Source organism: Leopardus geoffroyi, chromosome E2 (assembly GCF_018350155.1).
Source record: "Leopardus geoffroyi isolate Oge1 chromosome E2, O.geoffroyi_Oge1_pat1.0, whole genome shotgun sequence".
Classification (NCBI taxonomy): Eukaryota; Metazoa; Chordata; class Mammalia; order Carnivora; family Felidae; genus Leopardus; species Leopardus geoffroyi.
The window spans coordinates 17,194,857-17,218,967 of NC_059335.1; the positions used below are offsets into that span (position 1 = coordinate 17,194,857).

Below are 24,111 nucleotides of genomic sequence, written 5' to 3' on the forward strand. Positions count from 1 at the left end.
AAAAGTGAGGTTGAGGTTACTACCCCATAAAGCTCACAATGCCATCCATTCTCACACACTTGGAACCACAGAGTTCTCACACAAGTGGTACCTCTACAACAATCTCATACATTCCGTCATACCCCCACCCCCACCCCGCCGCGGTCCCGCCCCAGTTTTCCCCAGTACCCCTGCCCCCATCCACATAGGCTTTGAACAATGCACGTCATAGAAGGCGATTCCTCCCCTTTAGCCTCTCCAGCCATGTCGCAATCTCCAAGAATCCTCCCCTACAGCCTCCCTGACCAGATTCTGAGCCCAGAAACCCAGGTCCCACTCCCAGATCTGCGCTTTGCGAAGCCAAAACCAAACTCACCGGCAGACAAAGACGACCATGGCGAGCCAGAAAGTCTGCGCCTGCGCACTCCTTGGCTGGTTTAACACTCCCAGAGGTCTCCTGGGCTCCGTCAAGCCCCGGCTCAATACCGGACAGAATCTGTCGGTATTGGCCGGTCCTCTACTTTTCTGACTGCGGACTACATTTCCCATAAGTTTCGGTGGTTCGAGTCAGCTTTTTCGCGCTTTCTTTTCTGCGCCAGAGTTTGTGGGAGTGTCCCCCTGGTGAGGGGAGGAGTGTAAGTAGACCGAGTCTTAGGACTCAGTTTAATACTCGACCTGTGTTAACTTTACCTTTGGGAGAGGGCAGTGGTGTGCCTTGGGTTACAATAAACTCAGTTGAGGCATGCCGGGCTTACTCCAAGTAGGAGCCAAGGGGCAAGGCTACCTAACCCTGGAGCGCCGAAACACTGGGCCGCAATTCATGCCTCAGGGTGGGTAGGGGCGGGGATTTCTTTGGCCGGGTTCGAGCCGGGCGCCATCTTCTCCGTCGCGAGTGTGGCGCTTAACTACATTTCCCAGGAGGCACCGCGTTCGCCGTTCCTTCCCTCAGCGCGGCTGGCAGCTTTGAGCTGAGTTGTGTTTGGACGCTAGCTTGTGGTGGTCTCTTAGGGGTTCGGCCGGGCGACTAACACGTTTCAGAGAAGGCCGAGGTTGGACAAAGCCCAGAGCCCCCGGCGTCGGGAGGGAGACCTGAGTATTAAGTCTATTCGGGCAGAAGGGGCTGAGGAGGGGCAGTTGTGAAATTTCGCCACTGTCCCAGTGATATGTGTATGTGTGATTGTGAATATGTGTGATACCGTGTGTGCCGGAGAGGATTAGCTCATTATACCACTGTGAGTCCCCGTGGTGTGACTGTTAATGTGTTACTGTGTGTAATACTGTATATGGATACGGGTTACCTGTGACTGTGTGTCCCCGTAGTGAGTATGCGGTTGTGACTGTGTGACCTTGTATACCACTTTGTGTACAAGGGTAGAGAGCTTTGTGAATGAGCTCCCGTGGGTATTATGACTGTGGGCAGGGTCGGGAAGGTGTTTGTGATTGAAGGTGTTACTTTGTGTCTAGTGGTGGGTGTGAGACTGTATGAATTTGGGGAGATTTGTGTTGGTGACTGTGTCACACATAATCATGTGTGGGAGTACAAGACGGCTGTGAGCCTTGACAGTAAAGACCCTGACTCTTCTCTCTGACCCTGAGATTGATTTGCAAGCTCTGATGTGGAGGAGCAAATGGAGCCAGTTGACCTTGTCATCTGGGCCCCAAGAATGGTCTGTTAATATCCTTTCCCATCTTGATTCGTCTTCGAGAGAGCTCTCCATTGGAAGAGGAAATACTGGTTGTGATAATGAAAAGTTATGTTAAAGGTGCCTTGGTATTTTCTCTTTATTTCTGAAATGCTTTATTTTTGCTTTTGTTTCCCTTAACTCAGGGGACTTATCTAGAAAAAAATTGCTACAGCAAATGTCAGAGAAATTACTGCCTGTGCTCTTTCCTAGGATTTTTATGGTTTCAGGTCTCACATTTAGGTCTTTAATCCATTTTGAATTTATTTTTGTGTATGCTGTATGAAAGGGGTCCACTTTCATTCTTTTGCAAGTTGCTGTCCAGTTTTCCCAACATCATTTGCTAAAGAGACTGTCTTTTTCCCATTGGATATTCCAAAGATTAATTGACCATTCAGTTGTGGATTCATTTCTGGATTTTCTATTCTGTTCTATTGATCTATGTATTTGTTTTTGTGCCAGTACCATACTGTTTTGATTCCTGCAGCTTTGTAATGGAATTTGATGTCAGGAATTATGATGCCTCCAGCTTCGCTTTTCCTTTCAAGATTGCTTTGGCCATTCAGGGTCTTTTGTGGTTCCATACAAACTTTAGAATTGTTTGTTCTAGTTCTGTAAACAACTGTTGGTATTTTTTTAATGTTTATTTATTTATTTTGAGAGAACATGAGAGAGCGAGGGAGGGGCAGAGAGAGGGAGAGAGAGAATCCCAAACAGGCTCTGTGCTGGCAGCACAGAGCCTGGTGTGGGGCTTGAATTCATAAGCTGTGAGATCATGACCTGAGCCAAAATCAAGAGTTGGATGCTTAACTGACTGAGTCACTCAGGCACCCCACCTGAGTTGGTATCTTGATAGGGATTGCATTAAATGTGTAGATTGCTTTAACTAGTATAGACATTTCAACAATATTTGCTCTTCTAGTCCATGAGCATGGAATGTCTTTCCATTTCTTTTGTTGTCAATTTGTTTCATCAGTGTTTATAACACTTTTATAAAACAGTGTTTATAAAACTGTAAGTTTTCGGAGTACAGGTCTTTCACCTCTTTGGTTAGATTTATTCCTAGGTATCTTATTATTTTTGGTGTAATTGTAAATGGGTTTGTTATATTCTCTTTCTGCTGCTTCATTATTGGTGTGTAGAAATGCAGCCTATTTCATGGGGCGCCTGGGTGGCTCAGTTGGTTAAGTGTCCGACTTCAGCTCAGGTCACGATCTCGCGGTCCGTGAGTTCGAGCCCCGTGTCAGGCTCTGGGCTGATGGCTCAGAGCCTGGGGCCTGCTTCCGATTCTGTGTCTCCCTCTCTCTCTGCCCCTCACCTGTTCATGCTCTCTCTCTGTCCCAAAAATAAATAAACGTTAAAAAAAAAATTAAAAAAAAAAGAAATGCAGCCTATTTCTGTAGATTGATTTTGTACCCTGCCACTTTACTGAATGTGTTTATCAGTTTTAGCAGTTTTTTGGTGGAGTATTTGGGTATTCTAAATATTGTATCATGTCATCTGTAAATACTGAAAGTTGTACTTTTTCCTGATTTGGATGCCTTTTATTTTTTCTTGTTGTCTGATTGCTGTGGCTAGGACCTCCAGTATTAATGTTGAGTAACAGTGGTGAGAGTGAAAAACCTTGTCTTGTTCGTAACCTTAGGGGAAAGGCTCTCAGTTTTTCCCTACTCAGGATGATGTTAGCTGTGAGTTTTTCATATATGGCCTTTATTATGTTGAGGTATGTTCTCTCTGCTTTGGTGAGTTTTTTTTTTTTTTATTTTTTAATGTTTATTTATTTTTGAGAGACAGAGCATAAGCGGGGGAGGGGCAGAGAGAGAGGGAGACACAGAATCCGAAGCAGACTCCAGGCTCTGAGCTGTCAGCACAGAGCCCGACGCAGGGCTCGAACTCAGACTTAGAGATCATAACCTGAGCCAAAGATGGATGCTTAACTGACTGAGCTACCCAGGTGCCCTTGGTGAGAGTTTTTATCAAGAGTGGATGTTGTAGTTTGTTAAGTGCTTTTTCTGCATTTATTTAAATGATCATATAGTTCTTTTTATTTTTTAAAGTTTATTTCTGAGAGAGAGACCGCACGGGCATGTGTGTGCGCGCGCGTGTGTGTGTGTGTGTCTGTGTGTCTGTGTGTGTGTCTGTGTGTGTGGGCGGGGGAGGGGGCAGAGAGAGAGGGGAGCAGAGGATCCAAAGTGGTCTTGGTGCTGACAGCAGTAAGCCTGGTGTGGGCCTCGAACTCTCAAACTGCAAGATCTTGACCTGAGCCAAAGTCAGACACTCAATCAACCAAGCCACCCAGGCATCCTGAAATGGTCATATGGTTCTTATCTTTTCTCTTATTGATGTGCTCTATCACGTCGATTGATTTGCAAATATATAATCACACTTACAACCCAGGAATAAATCTCACTTCATTATGGTGAATGATTTTTTTTAATGTATGATTGGATTCTGTTTGCTAGTATTTTATTGCGAATTTTTCCATCTATGGTCATCAGAGATACTGGCCTGTAGTTCTCTTTGTGGTGTCTTTATTTGCTTTTGGTATCAGGGTATTGATGGCCTCATGGAATGAATTTGGAAGTTTTCCCTCCTCTTCTGATTTTTGGAATAGTTTGAGAAGAATAGGCATTAATTCTTCTTTAAACGTTAGGTAAAATTGGCCTGTGAAGTCATCTGGTCCTGGACTTTTGTTTATTTTGGAGTTTTTTTATTACTGATTCAATTTCATTGCTGATAATTGGTCTGTTCAAATTTTCTTCCTGCTTCAGTTTTGGTAGGTTATATGTTTCTAGGAATTTATCCATTACTTCTAGGTTGTCCAATTTGTTGGCATATATTTTTTCATAATATTCTCTTGTATTTTTGTGCCATTTGTTGTTATTTCTCCTCTCTTATTTGTATTTATTTAGGGTCCTTTCTCTTTTTTTTGATAAGTCTGGGTAGATGTTTATCAATTTTATTGATATTTCAAGGAACTGGCTCCTGGTTTCATTGATCTGTTCTACTGTTTAATTTTCTGTATTATGTACTTCTGCTCTGATCTTTATTATTTCCTTCCTTCTGCTGATTTTAGGTTTTGTTTATTATTCTTTTTCTAGCTCCTTTAGTTGTACGGTTAGGTTGAGATTTTTCTTGCTTCTTGAGATAGGCCTGTATTGCTATAAACTTGTCTTAGAACTCTTAGAACTGGTTTTGCTGCATCCCAAAAATTTTGAACTGTTTTGTTTTCATTTTCATGTACTTTTTTATTTCTTCTTTTATTTCCGATTAACCTATCATTATTTAGTAGCATGTTATTTATCCTCTGTGTACTTATGGTCTTTCCAGATTTTTTCTTGTGGTTCACTTTAGTTTCACAGTGTTGTAGTTAGAAAAGATGCATGATATGACTTCAGTCTTTTGGAATTCGTTGAGGTTTGTTTTTTGGCCTAATATGTGACATATTCTGGAGAATGTTCCATGTGCACTTGAAAAGAATGTGTATTCTGATGTTTTAGGGTGGAATGTTCTGAATGTATCTGATACATCTATTTGGTCCAGTGTGTCATTCAAAGTCCTTGTTGACTTTTTGTTTGGATGATCTTTCCATTGATGTAAGTGGGATGTTAACGTTCCTGCCATTATTGTATTGTAGATTTCTTTCCATGTGTTTATGAACTGCTTTATGTGTTTGGGTGCTTGCATGTTGGGTCTGTAAGTATTTATGATTTATATCATCTTGTTGCATCATTTCCTTTATTGTTATATAGTGTCCTTCTTTGTCTCTTGTTATCCTCTTTGTTTTAAAGTCTATTTTGTCTGATCTAAATATCGCTACTCCAGCTTTCTTTTGAGATCTTTTGAGATGATAAATGTTTCTCCATTCCCTCACTTTCAAACTGCAGGTATCTTTAGGTCTAAAATTAGTCTCTTATAGGCAGCATATAGAGGGGGCTTGTTTTTGTTTTGTTTTGTTTTTATCCCTTCTGTCACCCTCTATCTTTTGATTGGAATATTTACTCTATTTACATTTAAAGTAACTCTTGATATGTGTTTATTGCCTTTTTTTTTTTTTTTTTAACTTGTAGTTGTTTCTAAAGATTTTCTCTGATTCTTTCTTGTCTTTTACTCTTTCACCATTTGCTGGTTTACTTTAGTGGTATATTTGTATTTCTCTTTTTCTTTGCATATCTATTAGTGGCTTTTGATTTCTGGTTTCCATTAGGTATGTACATAACATCTTCTGCATATAGCAATCTATATTAAGTTAATGGTCATTTAAGTTTGAACCTATTCTTTACTCTTGTCCTCCCCATGTTTTAGGTATATGGTATCACATTGTACTTCCTTTTTGGTGTATGTGTGAGATTCTTGACTGATTTTTCACAGAAATACTCATTTTTAATGCCTTTGTGTTCTCTACCTTCATACTGTCATTTTTAGTCTTTCCTTTCCACTCAAAGAGTACCCTTTAATATTTCTTACAGAGCTTGTTTAGTGGTCATGAATTCCTTTAGTTTTTGTTTGGGAAACTCTCTTCTTCTATTCTGAATGATTGGCTTGATGGATAGAGTATTCTTGGTTGCACATTTTCCCCATTCAGCCTTCGAATATATCATGCCACTCCTTTCTGGCTTTGCAAGTTTCTGCTGAAAACTCCGCTGATAGCCTTATGGGATTTCCTCTGTATGTAGCTGTCTTCTTTTCTCTTGCTGCTTTTATTTTTTTATTTTTATTTTATTTTTTTATTTATTTATTTTTTTCAACATTCATTTATTTTTGGGACAGAGAGAGACAGAGCATGAATGGGGAGGCGCAGAGAGAGAGGGAGACACAGAATCGGAAACAGGCTCCAGGCTCCGAGCCATCAGCCCAGAGCCCGACGCGGGGCTCGAACTCACAGACCGCGAGATCGTGACCTGGCTGAAGTCGGACGCTTAACCGACTGCGCCACCCAGGCGCCCCTTGCTGCTTTTAATATATTTTTTTACCACTGTATTTTGCCAATATGATTATAACATGCCTTAGTGTGGATCTGCCTTTGTTGATTTTGTTGGGGGTTCTCTTTGCATCCTGGATCTGGATATCTGTTTCCTTCCCCAGATTAGGGAAGTTTTTAATCATCGTTTCTTTTTTTTTTTTTTCTTTTAATTTTAATTTTTTTAAATTTACATCCAAATTAGTTAGCATACAGTGAAACAATGATTTCAGGAGTAGATTCCTTAATGCCCTTACCCATTTAGCCCACCTCCCCCCTCCCCCAACCCCTCCAGTAACCCTCAGTTTGTTTTCCATATTTAAGAGTCTCTTATCTGGGGCGCCTGGGTGGCGCAGTCGGTTGAGCGTCCGACTTCAGCCAGGTCACGATCTCGCAGTCCGGGAGTTCGAGCCCCGCGTCGGGCTCTGGGCTGATGGCTCGGAGCCTGGAGCCTGTTTCCGATTCTGTGTCTCCCTCTCTCTCTGCCCCTCCCCCATTCATGCTCTGTCTCTCTCTGTCCCAAAAATAAATAAACGTTGAAAAAAAAAAAAAAAGAGTCTCTTATGTTTTGTCCCTCTCCCTGTTTTAATATTATTTTTGTTTCCTTTCCCTTATGTTCATCTGTTTTGTCTCTTAAAGTCCTCATATGAGTGAGGTCATATGATATTTATCTTTCTCTAACTAATTTCACTTAGCATAATACCCTCCAGTTCCATCCATATAGTTGCAAGTGGCAAGATTTCTTTCTTTTTGATTGCCGAGTAATACTCCATTGTATATATATACCACATCTTCTTTATCCAGTCATCCATCGATGGACATTTGGGCTCTTTCCATACTTTGGCTATTGTTGATAGTGCTGCTATAAACATTGGGGTGCATGTGTCCCTTCAAAACATCACACCTATATCCCATGGATAAATGCCTAGTAGTGCAATTGCTGGGCCGTAGGGTAGTTCTATTTTTAGTTTTTTGAGGAACCTCCATACTGTTTTCCAGAGTGGCTGCACCAGCTTGCATTCCCACCAACAGTGCAAAAGAGATCCTCTTTGTCCACATCCTCGCCAACATCTGTTTTTGCCTGAGTTGTTAATGTTAGCCATTCTGACAGGTGTAAGGTGGTATTTCATTGTGGTTTTGATTTGTATTTCCCTGATGATGAGTGATGTTGAGCATTTTTTCATGTGTCGGTTGGCCATCTGGATGTCTTCCTTGGAGAAGTGTCTATTCATGTCTTTTGCCCATTTCTTCACTGGATTATTTGTGTTTTGGGTGTTGAGTTTGATAAGTTTGTTATAGATTTTGGATACTAACCCTTTATCTGATATGTCATTTGCAAATATCTTCTCCCATTCTGTCGGTTGCCTTTTAGTTTTGCTGATTGTTTCCTTCGCTGTGCAGAAGCTTTTTATTTTGATGAGGTCCCAGGAGTTCATTTTTGCTTTTGTTTCCCTTGCCTCCGGAGATGTGTTGAGTAAGAAGTTTCTGCAGGCAAGATCAAAGAGGTTTTTGCCTGCTTTCTCCTTGGGGATTTTGATGGCTTCCTGTCTTACATTTAGGTCTTTCATCCATTTTGAGTTTATTTTTGTGTATGGTATAAGAAAGTGGCCCTGGTTCATTCTGAACAGCATGTCGCTGTCCAGTTTTCCCAGCACCACTTGCTGAAGAGACTGTCTTTATTCCATTGGATATTCTTTCCTGCTTTGTCAAAGATTAGTTGACCATAAGTTTGTGGGCATTGTTTCTTCAAATAAATTTTCTTCCCCCTTTTCTCTCTCTTCTGCGACTCCTATAATAGGAATGTTATTACACCTGATGGAGTCACTGTGTCCCCTAAGTGTATTCTTAGTTTGCATAATTCTTTTTTCCCTCTTTTGTTCAGCTTGATTAGTTTTCATTACTCTGTTTTCTAGGTCATTAATTTGTTCCTCTGCTTCTGACAGCATGTTTTTCATTCCATTAAGAATGTTACTCATTTGTTTATTGAGCCCTTTATCTCTGGTGTGGTATTTCTTATACCCGGGTTAATTGTTTCACTGATGTCCTCTACTCTTTTGTCAATTCCAGTGATTATCCTTATGATCATTGCTCTAAATTCTTCAGCAGGCATGTTACTTATATCTGTTTTGTTTAGAACTCCAGCTGTGGCCTTGTTGGTTCTGTGCCCTTGTCATGTTCCTTCATTTGGGACAAATTCCTGTGTCTTCTCATTTTGTCTAAGTCTCTGTGCCTGTTTCTCTGTGTTAGGAAGGTTAGCTATATCTTCTTTGACTGCAGTGGCATTATGAAGAAGGGGTCTGTAGTGCCCTGCAGTGTAGTGTCCCTTGTTCCCCAGGGCCTGGTGCTTCTTAGGAGTATTTGCAGTGTGTGCTCCATGAGTTCTGCTGTTGTGTCCTAGCTACTGTATCCTTCAGGCCAGTCATCTGCAGAGACTCTTTTTGCCTGTTGTGGGCAATGATTGGTTCCTCACCTGAATGTGATACTTTTTAACTAGGTGTGCTCTGGTCTGCTTGTGAAATGATACCTGTCACCACTGCCACTGAACCTAGGCCTCATAAAACTCCCAAGTCAGGAGCTGTGGTGTTAGCAAGGGTCTTCTGGGAGAGGGGGAATCACTGTGCTGGGACAGAGTCAAGTTGACTGAGAAGGGCTGTTCTTCTGGACTTCATGGTGGGGCGCTGGGCTTTGTATAAGCAACTGAGGTAGAGAGTGTGAATGTTGTTCTGGTTCCTGCAGGTGGCCCTGTGCTTATGATGAGGGGCGAGGGAGTGAAATGACTCCTGACAGTTTCTTTGTTCCCAGAAGGGTCTCTCCTTGAATGCTGTGGCTACTGCTTTGGGACACTCTTCGAGATGAGCAACTAACCTCCCTAGCTTGTGCCCCAAGCATTCTCCAGTTTGCTGTTTCTGTGCTGTTTGTTTGTGTGCTCTTTGCTCTGACTTTTCTTCAAGAGCAGCCATTTATAACCATGTGTTTAGTAACAATGGTAAGGTACGTGAACGTGCAACATATATTGTCAACCTGAAAATAAAGATCCACAATGAGAGGCAAATGAGTGTTTTCTTGGAATTGAAGAATTACAGTTAGGGAAGCACAGATTCTGCCAGTAACCAGAAAAGTGTCCCACCTGTGAGGTGAAAGCAAGGGGTTTTTACCTGACTTGGATAAAAGGCAAAAAAAGTTAATTGGAACTAACAGGCTGAGCCAATGTGATTACACATTGACCAACTGTTGTCTTGGTGTTAATAAATGAAATTGTTCCTGCGGCACCTGGATGGCTTATTTGGTTGGGCATCTGATTCTTGATTTTGGCTCAGGTAATGATTTCATTATTTTGTAAGTTCCAGGCCCACACTGGGCTCTGTGCTGGCTGCCTGGAGCCTGCTTGGGATTCTCCCTATCTTTTTGCCCCTACCCCTGCTCGTGCTCTGTCTCTCTCAAAATAAATGAATAAACTTAAAAAAATAAAAGAAATTGATCCTCCTATGCATTAATTAACTATTCTGTCTTCAGAAAGTCCATAGCCAGCAGTTTATTGATCAGGATATCCATTGTCCTGTTGACTTTACCGACAATTGCTTGTAAGACAGTTGCCACTTCTGGGCCAGACCAAGGGTCTTTTTGCCCAGTTTAAGCTTATTAGATCATTAGCCATTTGTTTTAGAAAGGAAAATTGGAGCTTCTCTCAAAAATGGAGTCTCTCATATCCAGAAATTTTGTACAATTTCACAATATTAAATGAAAATAGAGGGTTTCAAGTTGTACATATAGGAAAGTTATTTGGTAAAAAATATTTACCTGTAGATGTATGAAATATGTATTAGTGTTTAATAATTTCCATTGTAACTGTGAGGTTTATGAAAGAAGGGATTTATTGTGTGTTAAGTCTTCAGTATTTACTACAACAACTAGCACATGGTTGGCACTCATTAGATATTTGATGAAAGAATAGTTAAGTAGTACTTAATAAGTAATAGCAGTTACTTACTTTCTGGTTGCACAGAATAAACAGGCACAGAATGCCTTACATTTGTGTTACTCTGTCTAAAAGTACTTTACATTTGTTAGCTCTAACTTGTGTGCCAAAGAATATATTAATCCTGTGTTCTTCAAACGGGGTATGAGTTCTTTAGCATTCACAGGACTTTTGATATGGGTGAAAGATACTGTTACTCATGTTTTCTTTAAGGTTTATTTTACTAAATTTCTACACATAATGAATAACATATCAATAATCATCTTTTTAGAGCATTTAAACTTGATTGCTAATTTTGATAAGTATAAATTCTTTAAGCTGTTTAAAGTTCAATTATAACATTAGTGAGTGTAATATTTTAATTTATAATAAATGTTATTTGTTCTTCATAGCCTATTCTGGCACTGAGCTCCTAACATCCTTAGAATTTACTAAGTTTAGAGAGCTATGGAGATGTCTTTTGTTATGTTATGAAGCGACACCGTGAAACCCTTAAGTAACCAAAGCAGGGGCTGGTTGCTAGTGGCCCTGATCATGTGATTAGAGGGTTGGAACTTTCAGCACCTCACCCTCCATCCCAACTTCTGTGGAGGGGAGAAGTGCTGGAGGTTGAATTATTTCCCAAAGGCCAGTGATTTAATCAATTGAGGCTATTGTTAAAAAGATTCAACAGAGTCAACTTTACAGATTCAGTTGGCATTATGAAATGATTCATGAATCTGGCAGCATTCCATTGTTGCTGAGGCCTGAAATCAGATTCATTTGCCCCATGCACAGTAAGCCCATTTCTGAGTCACCAGGTTTGAAGCAGAGAAAGATTTATTGAAGGGCAACCCAATGAGAAGCCCAATAGGTCCCAAATCTCCTTTGTCCTGTTGAGCCTAGGAACAGTTTATATATTATTAGCAAAGTATGTGGGTTTTAGGGCAGGAAATGTATGGGCCTTGAAATTTCTAGAGAAGGTTGTGGTTTTTTTTTTAAAGACTTAGTTATTTAAAAAAAAAATTTTTTTTTAATGTTTATTTATTTTTGAGACAGAGAGAGACAGAGCATGAACGAGGGAGGGTCAGAGAGAGAGGGAGACACAGAATCTGAAGCAGGCTCCAGGCTCTGAGCTGTCAGCACAGAGCCTGACGCGGGGCCCGAACTCACGGACTGTGAGATCATGACCTGAGCCGAAGTCGGCCGCTTAACCGACTGAGCCACCCAGGCGCCCCAAGACTTAGTTATTTTTGAGAGGGTATAAGCAGGAAAGGGGCACTTAACATTTCATCACATTGTTCCTTTTTTTTTTTCCTCTTGAATACAAGATCTTTTAAGGTCTACTCTCTTAGCTGCTTTGAAATATATAATACAGTATTATTAACTGTACTCAATTGCTGTACATTTCCAAGACTTACCTTTTAACTAGGAGCTTGTACCTTTTGACCACCTCTTCCTATTTTCTCCACTCTCTACACCCCACCTCTGGCAACCACCAGTCTGTTCTCTGTATCTATGAGTTTAGGTTTTTTCTTTTTTATATTCTAGATATAAGTGGGATGATACAGTACTTGCCTTTCTCTGACTTACTTCACTTAGCACAATGTTCTCAAGGTCCATCCATGTTGTTGTAAATGGCAAAATTTCCTTTTTTTCAAGGCAAAGTAATATTCTATTGTATGTATGTATACACACCCCCCACGCACACTCAATTTGTGTCCATTAATCCACTAACGGACACTTCAATTGTTTCCATGCCTTAGCTATTATAAATACTGCTGCAGTGAACATGGGGTGCAGATATCTTTTCAAGATTATGATTTAATTTCCTTCAATAAGTACCTAGAATTGGAATTGCTGTATCATATGGTGGTTCTGTTAAGTCTTTGAGGAAACTGCTATTTTCCATAGTGTTTTTACCAGTTTACATTCCCAGTAGTAGTGCAAGAGCATTCCCTTTTCTCCACATCCTCACCAACATTTACTATTTCTTGACTTTTTGGTAATAGTTATTCTAGCACATGTGGTGATATTTCATTGTGGTTTACATTTGCCTTGATTTGCATTACCATTATGATTAGGTGCCTTTTCATCTTCCTGGATGGCATTTGTATGTCTTTGGAAAAATGTCTTTTGAGACCCTCTTAATTTTTTTTTTAATGTTTATTTATTTTTGAGAGAGACAGAGCATGAGCAGGGGAGGGGCAAAGAGAGAGGGAGACACAGAATCTGAAGCAGGCTCCAGACTCTGAGCTGTCAGCAGAGAGCCCGACACAGGACTCGAACCCAACAAACCATGAGATCATGACTTGAGCCAAAGTTGGACATTTAACTGACCGAGCCACCCAGGCGCCCCAAGAGATCCTCTTAAATTTGTAATTGGATCTTTTTTTCTATTGAGTTGTATGAGTTCTTTGTATATTTGGGGTGTTATAAGATACATTATTTGCAAATTATAATAATTTTCTCCCATTTTGTAGGTTACCTTTCATTTTGTTGACTTTTTAGTTAGGTGTGGTCTCACTTGTTGAATTTTGCTTTAGGTATTAAATCCAAAAAATAATCGCTAGGAAGGAGGTCTATGAGCTTAGTCTCTATGTTTTCTTATCAGAGTTTTATGGTTTCAGGTCTTATATTCAATTATTTAATCCATTTTGACTTGATTTTTGTGTGTGCTATTAGTGCCCAGTTTCATTCTTTTCCTTGTGGCCCAATACCTACTGTATATTTTTGCTTCCTTTTTCATAAAATAATTGACTATATATGCATGAGTTTATGTTTGGACTCTCTAGTCTGTTCCACATGTCTGTTTTTCTTTTAATGTTTGTTTATTTTGAGAGAGAGAGAGAGCACTCGAACAGGGGATGGACAGAGAGGAGAGAGTGAGAATCCCAAGCAGGCTCTCTGAGCCCATGAACTGGGAGATCATGACCTGAGCCAAAATCAAGGGTCAGATGTTCAACCAACTGAGCCAACCAGGCACTTTTTTTTTTTATTTAGATGTTTATTTATTTTTGAGAGAGAGACAAAGTGAGAGTGAGGAAGGGACAGAGAGAGAGGGAGACACAGAATTTGAAGCAGGCTCCAAGCTCTGAGCTGTTAGCACAGAGCCCGATATGGGGCTCAAACTCACAACCATGAGATCATGACCTGAGCCAAAGTTGAACGCTTAACCAACTCTACTGAGCCACCCAGGCACCCCTTGTTTTGTGTATTTTTTATTTTTTTATTTTTTTTAATGTTTATTTTTGAAGGAGAGAGAGACGGAGTGTGAGTGGGGGAGGGGCAGAGAGAGAGGAAGACACAGAATCCGAAGGAGGCTCCAGGCTCTGAGCTGTCAGCACAGAGCACGATGGGAGGCTCAAACCCTCAAACTGCGAGATCATGACCTGAGCTGAAGTCGGACACTTAATCGACTGAGCCACCCAGGTGCCCCCAGTTTTTTTTTTTTTTCTAACGTTTATTTATTTTTGAGACAGAGAGAGACAGAGCATGAATGGGGGAGGGTCAGAGAGAGAGGGAGACACAGAATCTGAAACACACAGAATCTGAAACAGGCACAGAGCCTGACTCAGAGCTCAAACTCACGGACCACGAGATCATGACCTGAGCTGAAGTCGGACGCTTAACCAACTGAGCCACCCAGGTGCCCCACCCCTTGTTTTGTTTTTTAAAGTAAGCTCTACGTCCAACATGGGGCTTGAACTCAAGATCCCAAGATCAAGAGTCACATGCTTTGCTGACTGAGCCAGCCAGGCACCCCAATAACCATTCTGTTTTGATTACTGTAGCTTTGTAATACAATTTGAGATCTGGAAGTATAATGCCTCCAGCATTGTTTTTTTTCAAGATGGATTTGGTTATTTGACATCTTCTGTGGTTTCATACAAATTTTAGGATCATTTGTTCTGGTTCTGTGAAAAATGCTGTTGGTATTTTGATAGGAATTGCATTAAATCTGTAGATTGCCTTTTGTAGTATGGACATTTAAGAAATATTTATTCTCCCAACTTGTGAGCATGGAATATCTTACCATTTGTTTGTGTCATCTTCAATTGCTTTCATCAGTGTTTTATAATTTTCAGAGTACTGGGGCACCTGGGTGGCTCAGTCAGTTAAGCATCTAACTTTGGCTCAGGTCATGATCTTATGGTTCATGAGTTTGAGCCCCACGTCAGGATCTGTGCTAACAGCTCAGAGTCTGCAACCTGCTTCGGATTCTGTGTCTCCCCCTCTCTCTGCCCCTCCCCTGCTCATATGCTGTCTCTCTCTCTCTCTCTCTCTCTCAAAAATAAATAAACATTAAAAATTTATAATTTTCAGAGTATAGGTCTTTTACCCTAGTTAATTTATTCCTAGGTGTTTTTTTTTTAATTTTTTAATGTTTTACTTATTTTTGAGAGAGAGACAGAACGAGCAGGGGAGGGGGAGAGACAGAAGGAGACACAGAATCTGAAACAGGCTCCAGGCTCTGACAGCTCAGAGCCGACGTGGGGCTCGAACTTGTGAACCTCGAGGTCATGACTTGAGCTGAAGTTGGGTGCTTAACTGACTGAGCCACCCAGATACCCCTGTTCCTAGGTATTTTATTTATGGTGCAATTATAAATTAGATTGTTTTCTTAATTTCTTTCTGCTACCTCATTATTAGTGTATAGAAATACAGTGGATTTCTGTGCATTAATTTTGTATCCTGAGACATTACAGAAGTCATTTGTGAGTTCTGGTAGTTTTTTGATAGAGTCTTTAGAGTTTCCTATATAGTATATCATGTCATCTGCAAATAGTGAAAGTTTTACTTCTTCCTTAACTAAATTGGATGGCTTTTATTTCTTTGTGGTGTCTGATTGTTGTGACTAGGACTTCCAGTATTATCTTGAATAAAAGTGTAAGAGTGGACATTCATGTCTTATTCCTGATCTTGGGGGGAAAGCTCTCAGTTCTTTACCATTGAGTATAATGCTAACTGTAAGTTTTTCATATATGGCCTTTATTGTGTTTTGAGGTGCATTTCCTCTAAACCTACTTTGTTGAGGTTTTTATCATGAATGGATGTTGTACTTTGTGAAGTGCTTTTTCTAGGTCTATTGAAATGATCACATGGTTTTTATCCTTTCTCTTATTGATGTGATGTATCACATTGATTGATTTGTGAATATTGAGCTACCCTTGCAGCCCACGAATAAATCTTACTTCCTCGTGGCGAATTATTTTTTTTAATGTATTGTTGGATTCAGTTTGCTAGTATATTATTGAGGATTTTTATATCTATGCTCATCAGAGATATTGGCCTGTACTCTTTTTTTTTTTTTTTTTTTTTGTAGTCTATCTGGCTTTGGTATCAGGGTAATGCTGGCCTCATACAATAAATATGAAAGCTTTCCTGTCTCTTTTTTCTTCTTTTTTTTGGGAGGGGGGATAGTCTGAGACGTATAGGTATTAATTCTTCTTTAAATGTTTGGTAGAATTTACCTATGTACCTGTCTGGTCATGGACTTTTGTTTGTCGGGAGTTTTTGATTACTGATTTAATTTCATTGCTGTTAATTGGTCTGTTCAAATTTTCTGTTTCTTCCTGCTTCAGTTTTGGCAGGCTATATGTTTCTAGGAATTTATCCATTTCTTCTAGGATGTCCAATTTGCTGGCATATAAGTCATAATATTCTCTTATACTCTTTTGTATTTCTGTGGCATTGGTTGTTATTTCTCCCTTCATTTCTGATTTTGTTTGAGTCCTCTTTTTCTTTTGACCAGCCTGGCTAAAGGTTTATCTATTTTGTTGATCTTTTCAAAGAAACCCTCTTGGTTTCATTAATCTGTTCTATTGGTTTTTTTAGTTTCTATTTCATTTATTTCTGCTGTAATCTTTATCATTTCTTTCACTCTTTCTACTGGCTTTTGGTTTATTTATTCTTTTTCTAGTTCCTCAAGGTGTATGGTTAGGTTCTTTGAGATTTTTCTTGCTTCTTGTGATACGCCTGTGTTTCTTTAAACTTTCCTTTTAGCATAGGTTTTGCTATATCCCAATGATTTTGGCACTGTTGCTTTTTCATTTTCTTTTGTCTCTATGTATATTTTGATTTCCTTTTTGATTTTTTGGTTGACCCATTCATTGTTTAGTAGCATGTTATTTAGCCTCTATGTGTTTGCTTTCTTTCAGCATTTTTTCTTGTGGTTGATTTCTAGCTTCTGAGCATTGTGGTCAGAAATGATGCATGACATGACTTCAGTCTTTTTGAATTTGTTTCAATTTGTTTTGTGGTCTAACATGTCACCTATTCCAGAGAATGTTCTACATGCCCTTGAAAAGAATGTGTATGGGGCACCTGGGTGGCTCAGTTGTTTAAGCGTCAGACTTCAGCTCAGGTCATGATCTTGTGGTTCATGAGTTCTAGCCCTGCATCGGGCTCTGTGCTGACAGCTCAGAGCCTGGGCCTGCTTCAGATTCTGTCTCCCTCTCTCTCTGCCTCTCCCCCACTCGTACTCTGTCTCTGTCAAAAATAAATAAAAACATTTAAAAAATTAAAAAAAAAAAAAAGAAAATGTGTATTTTGCTATTTTAAGATGGAATGTTATGAATATATCTGTTAGATCCATCTGGTGTAATGTGTCATTCAAAAACACTGTTTCCTTGTTGATTTTTGTTTAGGTGATCTGTCTGTTGATGTAAGAGGGGTGTTAAAGTTCCATACTATTATTGTATCACTATAGGTTACTTCCTTTATGTTTGTTATTAGCTGTTTTATGTGTGTGTGTGCTTTCATGTTGAATGCATAAATATTTACATTTATTATATCTTCTTTTTGGATTGTTCCCTTTATGGTTGTGTAGTAACCTTTATCTGTTGTTACAGTCTTTGTTTTAGAGTCTATTTTGTCTATTATAAATATTGCTACTCTAGCTTTCTTTTCAAGACTGTATGAATTTCACTGCCCTGTGTTTGAATTTACTGATCCTTTCTTCCACCTCATTAGTCTGCTGTTGAACTCTTGTGTTGTATTTTTTAATTCAGTGATTGTATTTTTCATTTCTGATTTCTGTGTGGTACTTTGTACTTTGTCTCTTTGTTGAAACACTCACTCTGTTCATGCATCATTTCCTGATCTTATTGAGCATCTTTATGACCATTATTTTGTAGAAATAAAGTTTTTTTTTTTAACTTTTTTTTTTTTTGAGGGACAGAGCATGAATGGGGGAGGGGCAGAGCGAGAGGGAGACAGAGAATCAGAAGCAGGCTCCAGGCTCTGAGCTGTCAGCACAGAGTCCGATGTGGGGCTCAAACTCATGAACCGCGAGATTATGACCTGAGCTGAAGTCGGGCACTTAATTGACTGAGCCACCCAGGCATCCCTGGAAGCAATTTTTTTTTTTTTTTAAGTTTTAGACTTACAGAAAAATTCCAAGAGTACAGAATTTCCATACATCTTTCTCCCAGTCTGCGTAATACTAATATATTGCATTATCATAGTATAGTGATCAAAAATGGACATTAACATTGGCCTAATACTATCAATTAAAGTACAGGCTTTATTTTGATTTCACCAGGTTTTCTCCACTAATGTCTCAAAGATCAAATTCCTGCATTGTATTTAGTTCTAAATTTCCTTAGTCTCCTCCAATCTTTTGAGTTTTTCAGTCTTTCCTTGCCACTCATGACCTTGAAAAGTCATGGTTTCCTGGAGTATTGGGTAAGTTATTATGTAGAAGGTTCTTCATTGTGTTTGTCTGCAGTTTCCTCATGATTACATTATGGTTATGCTTTTTTTCTTTTTTTTTTTTTTTTCTTTTTAGTGGCAATACTACTCATGTGGTGTGCCCTTCTTATTAGTGCCTCACTTTGGGTGGTATTTGTGCTGATGTCTTACTGCCGGTGATCATTTGGTTAAGGTAATATATGGAATGTTTTCTCCTTTTAATTATGTATTTGGGATTCGTTGGTATAATTTTAATGGCCTGTTTCTCTTTACATTTTCACCTTCAAATTTTAGTATCCATCAATGAATTTTGTATATGATTATTACTGTTATTACAGTGATTTCCTATTTCTCTCATTCATTTAATAATTCATTTAATAATTATTATTCATTAATATTGTTAATTATTCATTCATTTAATAATTAATTTAATAATTTAAAAAAGGATTCTATTATATTTCATGGTTCACTGCAGCAATAAACAAGATAGGTCTGGAACATTCTCTCTTATTAGGGGGGAAAACAAGTTTCTAAGTAGGCTAGGGAAGATGTGGAAAAGATAAAGGAAAAAATGAATATGGAAAGGAATGAGCATCAAAATGAAGTAGCAAAAAAGTAGTTAATAGCAATAATTACATTATGGTTTATTGTACTAGCAGTCTGTGAAATAACAGGAGTTCATTACAAAGTTCAAAGAAAAACATTAATGGAATGTGACCAAAATATAGCTGTAATACAAATAAGGGAGGCATAATAAGGATATGTTGAATTTATTAAATTTTATTTTTAATGATTTTGAAAAGTAAATGCCAAGATACATGGTTATTTAAGTGTATACATAAGGATTAGATAGCTTATTGTTTTAATTGTTCAAGCTAGCAAAAAAAAAATAATAAAATAAAAATACACAAAGGAGTATATTGGCAAGTAGTTCTGGAGTATTACACCAACAAGAGAGAAACTAATCAGTATTGATTGGAACTCAGAATAACCAAGTAAAATGAGATGAAAGAGCAAATCAGCAGTGTGGTCACATAATAGCTCAGTAAGTAGAACAAACTATTAATGATTATAATAGAGTTGAAATATTTTAAAGATACGAAATAGTACATATCCTAATAAGAATAACAACAGGGACTCCTTGTCTTATTTTATAGCATATGAAATATCTACCAAGTATATATTTTTTAAAACTGCTAATTTATTTTTTTCTATAAAGTTGAGATTTTTTTAAGTTTATTTATTTATTTTTAGAGAGAGAGCAGGGGAGCAGCAGAAAGGGAAAGACAGAAACCCAAGTAGGCTTTGCACTCTCAGCGAGGAGCCAGACGTGGGGCTTGAACCCATGAACCATGAGATCATGACCTGAGTTGAGATCAAGAGTTGGACATGTAACCAACTAAGCCACCCAGGCACCCCTAAAACTGCTCATTTAAGTAAAACACTAATTAGAAATATTTAAAGAAAATAGCCCAATATATCTCATAAGAAAATGGCTTAATTACTACTGCTGGTCATGCAAAACTTTAAAGAGTCCAGAAATTCTGGGGAAGACCAATTAAAAAAATTAAAATCTAATGAATAATAGTGACAAAAATGTATCAAAACAATAGGTAAATTCTTATAAAAATCTAATAACCAGTGGCTCATAATGAACATTATTTGCATAACCCAGTCAACTGTTGTGATTAACAAAAGAGATGATGGACACTTAATCTCTGTCACTAATTTTCTTTCTTTCTTCTTTTACTTTTCCTTTCCTTGATAAAATCAAAGTTCTGTTGATTGTTAAGCTGCCAAAACCCAGCAAGGCAACACAGAAAAAGTACAAATACACAAACCCCGTTGGAGTCATGGTAGTAGTAGAGTTCTAAATCCTCTAAAGGTGAGTTTACCAAGTTTATAATCGTTGCAATAGTTGTAGATTTTCCCCTCCTTTAATAAATCTGAGACAGATAAGATTGGCTTAGTAAATTTTATGAAATATTTAAGTGCCCTTTTGGATCCTCATTGGTACTGTCTAGAGGTAAAAAGAAAGGCTTTTCTAAAGGAATTGTATTGTGGTAGGAATTTAGGCAAGTCTGTCATGTCAAAACAGAAATTTTAAAAGAAATCAATCATTTAATGACAATGGAAAGGAGATTACACATCTACGACTAAAGTAAGAATAGAAAATGAAACATAAATTTACACAAATACCATGCACAGACACAAGACTTTAAGACCACATAGTATCTGACTGGAAGTTTTAACTCTCTGGAGGAAGAAAATTACACTATATAAACAAACAAAAAATTAGAATGCAAAAGATTTATTTGAAGAATATTACAAATTAGTAAGCCAAAAACAATGAATGAATAGACAAAAGAACAGAAACACTAACACCAAAAGTAATTGTAAACAAAACATGCCTGGAAAAGAAATTCATGTGAATTTAACTAGTTAAGAATTAATGAAACACATTTTCCACATATATCAGAAATGAATAGGGACCATCCTACCTAAATGGATATTCAGAAGGTTAACTGACAGAACTATTTGGCAGTATCTAACAAAACAAAGTATATACACCACTGAGTGATTGTACTAAATAGAGTGGCCAGAAAGTCTGGAAGCAGTAAGAGCAACATAATCACCTTGATTACTTATTATAATGCATCAATTTTCCCAGTGAAACTCAGAAACCAAACTTTTGTACATGTCTTTCATTCAAAACACTTCTTACCAGTATAATTTTTTTGATATCACGTAAGGTGCTTACCCACACTAAAGGCATTCCCGCATTTCTCACATTCATAGGGTTTCTTACCAGTATGAATTCTCTGATGTTTTGTAAAGGATGAACTATGTCTAAAGGCTTTCCCACATGCTTTGCATTCATAAGGTTTCTCTCCAGTGTGAATTCTCTGATGTTCAGTAAGGGCTGAACTATGTCTAAAAGCCTTCCCACATACCTTACATTCATAAGGTTTCTCACCACTGTGAATCCTCTGATGTTGAATAAGTGCTGACGTAAGTCTAAAGAACTTTCCACACTCTTTACATTCATAAGGTTTCTGACCACTGTGAATTCTCTGATGTCGAGTAAGTTCACTACCTACTCCAAAAGCTTTCCCACATTCCTTACATTTATAGGGTTTCTCACCAGTATGAATTCTCTGATGTCTAGTCAGGGATGAACTGTTTCTAAAGACTTTTCCACATGCCTTGCATTCATAGGGTTTCTTTCCAGTATGAATTCTCTGATGTCGAGCCAGTTCTCTACATACCCCAAAGGTTTTTCCACATTCTTTACATGCATAAGGTTTCTCACCTGTATGAATTCGCTGATGTTCAATAAGCTGTGAACTAATTCTAAAGACCTTCTCACATTGTATACATTTGTACGGTTTCTCACCAGTATGAATTCTCTGATGTTCAGTTAGCTGTGAATGGAATCTAAAGTCCTTGCCACATTCCATACATTTGTAAGGTTTCTCATCAGTATGGATTTTCTGGTGTCGAGCAAGTTGTGCATGCACTCTAAAGGATTTCCCACAGAAAGTGCATTCATAGGCTTTCTCACCATCATGAATTATTTTTAGTGGAGTTATTTCTTCAACTCTTCTAATGGTCCTTTTAAATTCCTTACATTTATAGCACTTCTTATCATCATGCATTTTCTGGTGTATACTAAGGTCTTCATAAAAACTAAATAGATTCCTATATTCCATATATTTACAAGGTTTTACACCAGTATGAATGTTCAGTTGTAGGGTATGTGGGTCATCTCCAAAGGTTTTCCAATATGCATTACACTGATATGTTTTCTCACCAGTATGTATTCTCTCACATTCATCAAAACTTAAGTCACAGCTAAGGACCTTTTCATATTCCTTATATTCATAGGGTTTCTTGCTTTCATGAATTCTCTGATGTGATATAAGAGATTTATGATGTTTATAATTTGGCACTTTTTCAGAGCTGATTTTTATTTGGCTGAAATATCCCACTTCAGGTCTTTGTACTTCAGTCTTGCTTTTGCTTTGCCAGTCATTTCTGAAAATAGAGCTCTCCAAACCAATGAATTTACCTTCTGTTACTTTCCACTGAAAATCATTATTTTCAATAATTTCCTTTCCATTAAATAAATACTTTGTGTCATACTTGGACTCCAAATCTGAAAGAGAGGGGAAAAGAAATAATTTTTTTCATGTGGTATAAAAATGAAACATTTATACAATGCAGAGGAGAAAAATTGTAAATATAAACAATGCAAGTGAATGATTAAAGTATTGTAATGAAGTTTTAAGAAAGATCAGAGAATGATGAAAGCATAATATAAGATTGTGAGGTTTGTGGTAAGGGAAACAGATTAAGTCAGTGTCTGACATGTAGGTGTTGATCATCATCTAGTAAGCTTGTCAAGTACTAATGTTCGGAAACAAGTCCAGATAAACTGACCAATATCAATAGATGTAGAACTAGTTATCATATAGAGATAATGCTGATGTGGATCATGATTTGATCGTCTATACATACTAATAATTTTGTATGTTTTTTTAAACAATAGAATCCAAATACTTTAGTGGATAACAAGGTGCTTGTAAGATCTCATTTTAATCCATTATCCCCTTTCACATAATCTTTTTTTCACCTCTTACAGCAAACCAAATTTACACCCACAGGATATTTCATTTCTCAAGAAATGCATTCTTTATACACCACCCACATTTCACTGTCTGGGTCTAAAAGTTAATATCCTTAGAAAGGATATACTGATTGTAAGTTCATATTTATGTTTCTGTTCTAATATCTGGTTGCTTGCCTTCACATTTTTTTCAATTCTATATTCAGTAATTTTCTGTTACATTATTTAACCTTATTCCTTAAATTCCAAAAGGACAAATGTAGTCATTACGTGCCACTTAATAACAAACCCCAAAGACATACACATTGAAAATTACAGGGAAATAAAATCACTGGATGAAAGGAATCTAAATGAGACAAAAAGGAAATATTACAAATATTACAAATATCCACTGGGTAATACAGTGGATCATCAAAGTAATGGGGCACCTGGGTGGCTCAGTTGATTAAACATCTGACTGCAGCTCAGGTCATGATCTCACAGCTTGTGAGTTCAGGCCCCACGTTGGGCTTTGTGCTGACAGCTCAGAGCCTGGAGCCTGCTTCGGATTTTGTGTTTCCCTCTCTCTGCTCCTCCCCAACTTGTGCTGTCTCACTCAAAAATAAATAAACAAGCATTTAAATAATGTAGTAGTTTTAGTATGTCTCCATGCCTTTTAACCCTCACATTGTACTGTAGTGATTTATACACACACACAGACACACACACACACACACAGTGTTTATGAATGTTTTCTAATTGACTCTACTTGCACTGTCTCCATCACTGCTGTTAATTCCCTGCTATGCAGAACGATGATATTCTTCATGTGTCAATAGAAATGAGGAATTTTATTTACTTTTCTTCATTAGCTTTTCCTAAAATTTTTAAACGTTTATTTTAGAGAGAGAGAGAGACAGAGCACGAGCAAGGGAGGGAGGGCAGAGAGAGAAAGAGGAAGACACAGAATCCGAAACAGGCTCTAAGCTCTGCATTGACAGCGCAGAGCCCGACATGGGGCTTAAACTCATGAACTGTGAGATCATGACCCGAGCTGAAGTTGGATGCCTAATAGACTGAGCCACCCAGGTGCCCCTTCATTAGTTTTTTCACTATCACTTATCTATCCTACAGAAATCCTAATCTATATTTAAATGTTTTCCTTCATGCTCTTTCCCAGGTATTCCTTTCCATTTTCCTGTACTCAGAACCAACGATGTTATATTCTGCA

The 24,111-nt window shown here is 38.2% G+C and overlaps 1 protein-coding gene and 1 long non-coding RNA gene across 10 annotated transcripts in view; one reads left to right on the top strand and one right to left on the bottom strand.

Annotated features, from left to right (window-relative positions):
• ZNF260 (zinc finger protein 260) overlaps positions 1-24,111 on the bottom strand; it is a 75,439-nt gene that overhangs the window by 17,127 nt on the left and 34,201 nt on the right. For 5 of the 8 annotated variants that reach the window (XM_045441113.1, XM_045441109.1, XM_045441110.1 and 2 more), the window contains one exon: positions 18,891-22,430. In XM_045441113.1, the coding sequence (XP_045297069.1) occupies positions 21,016-22,430 (1,415 nt within the window). In that variant the 3' untranslated portion in view covers positions 18,891-21,015. Of the gene's footprint in view, positions 1-355; positions 470-18,890; positions 22,431-24,111 lie in introns of those variants that run through there. The other 3 variants (XM_045441117.1, XM_045441115.1, XM_045441116.1) reach the window with 3 other exon arrangements.
• On the top strand, positions 466-23,832 carry LOC123578314. 2 transcript variants are annotated; one of them, XR_006702303.1, is made up of 3 exons: positions 466-614; positions 18,369-18,464; positions 23,791-23,832. It is a non-coding gene; the product is annotated as an uncharacterized LOC123578314 (long non-coding RNA). The 2 variants fall into 2 exon arrangements; XR_006702302.1 differs by lacking the exon at positions 23,791-23,832 and adding an exon at positions 20,048-20,150.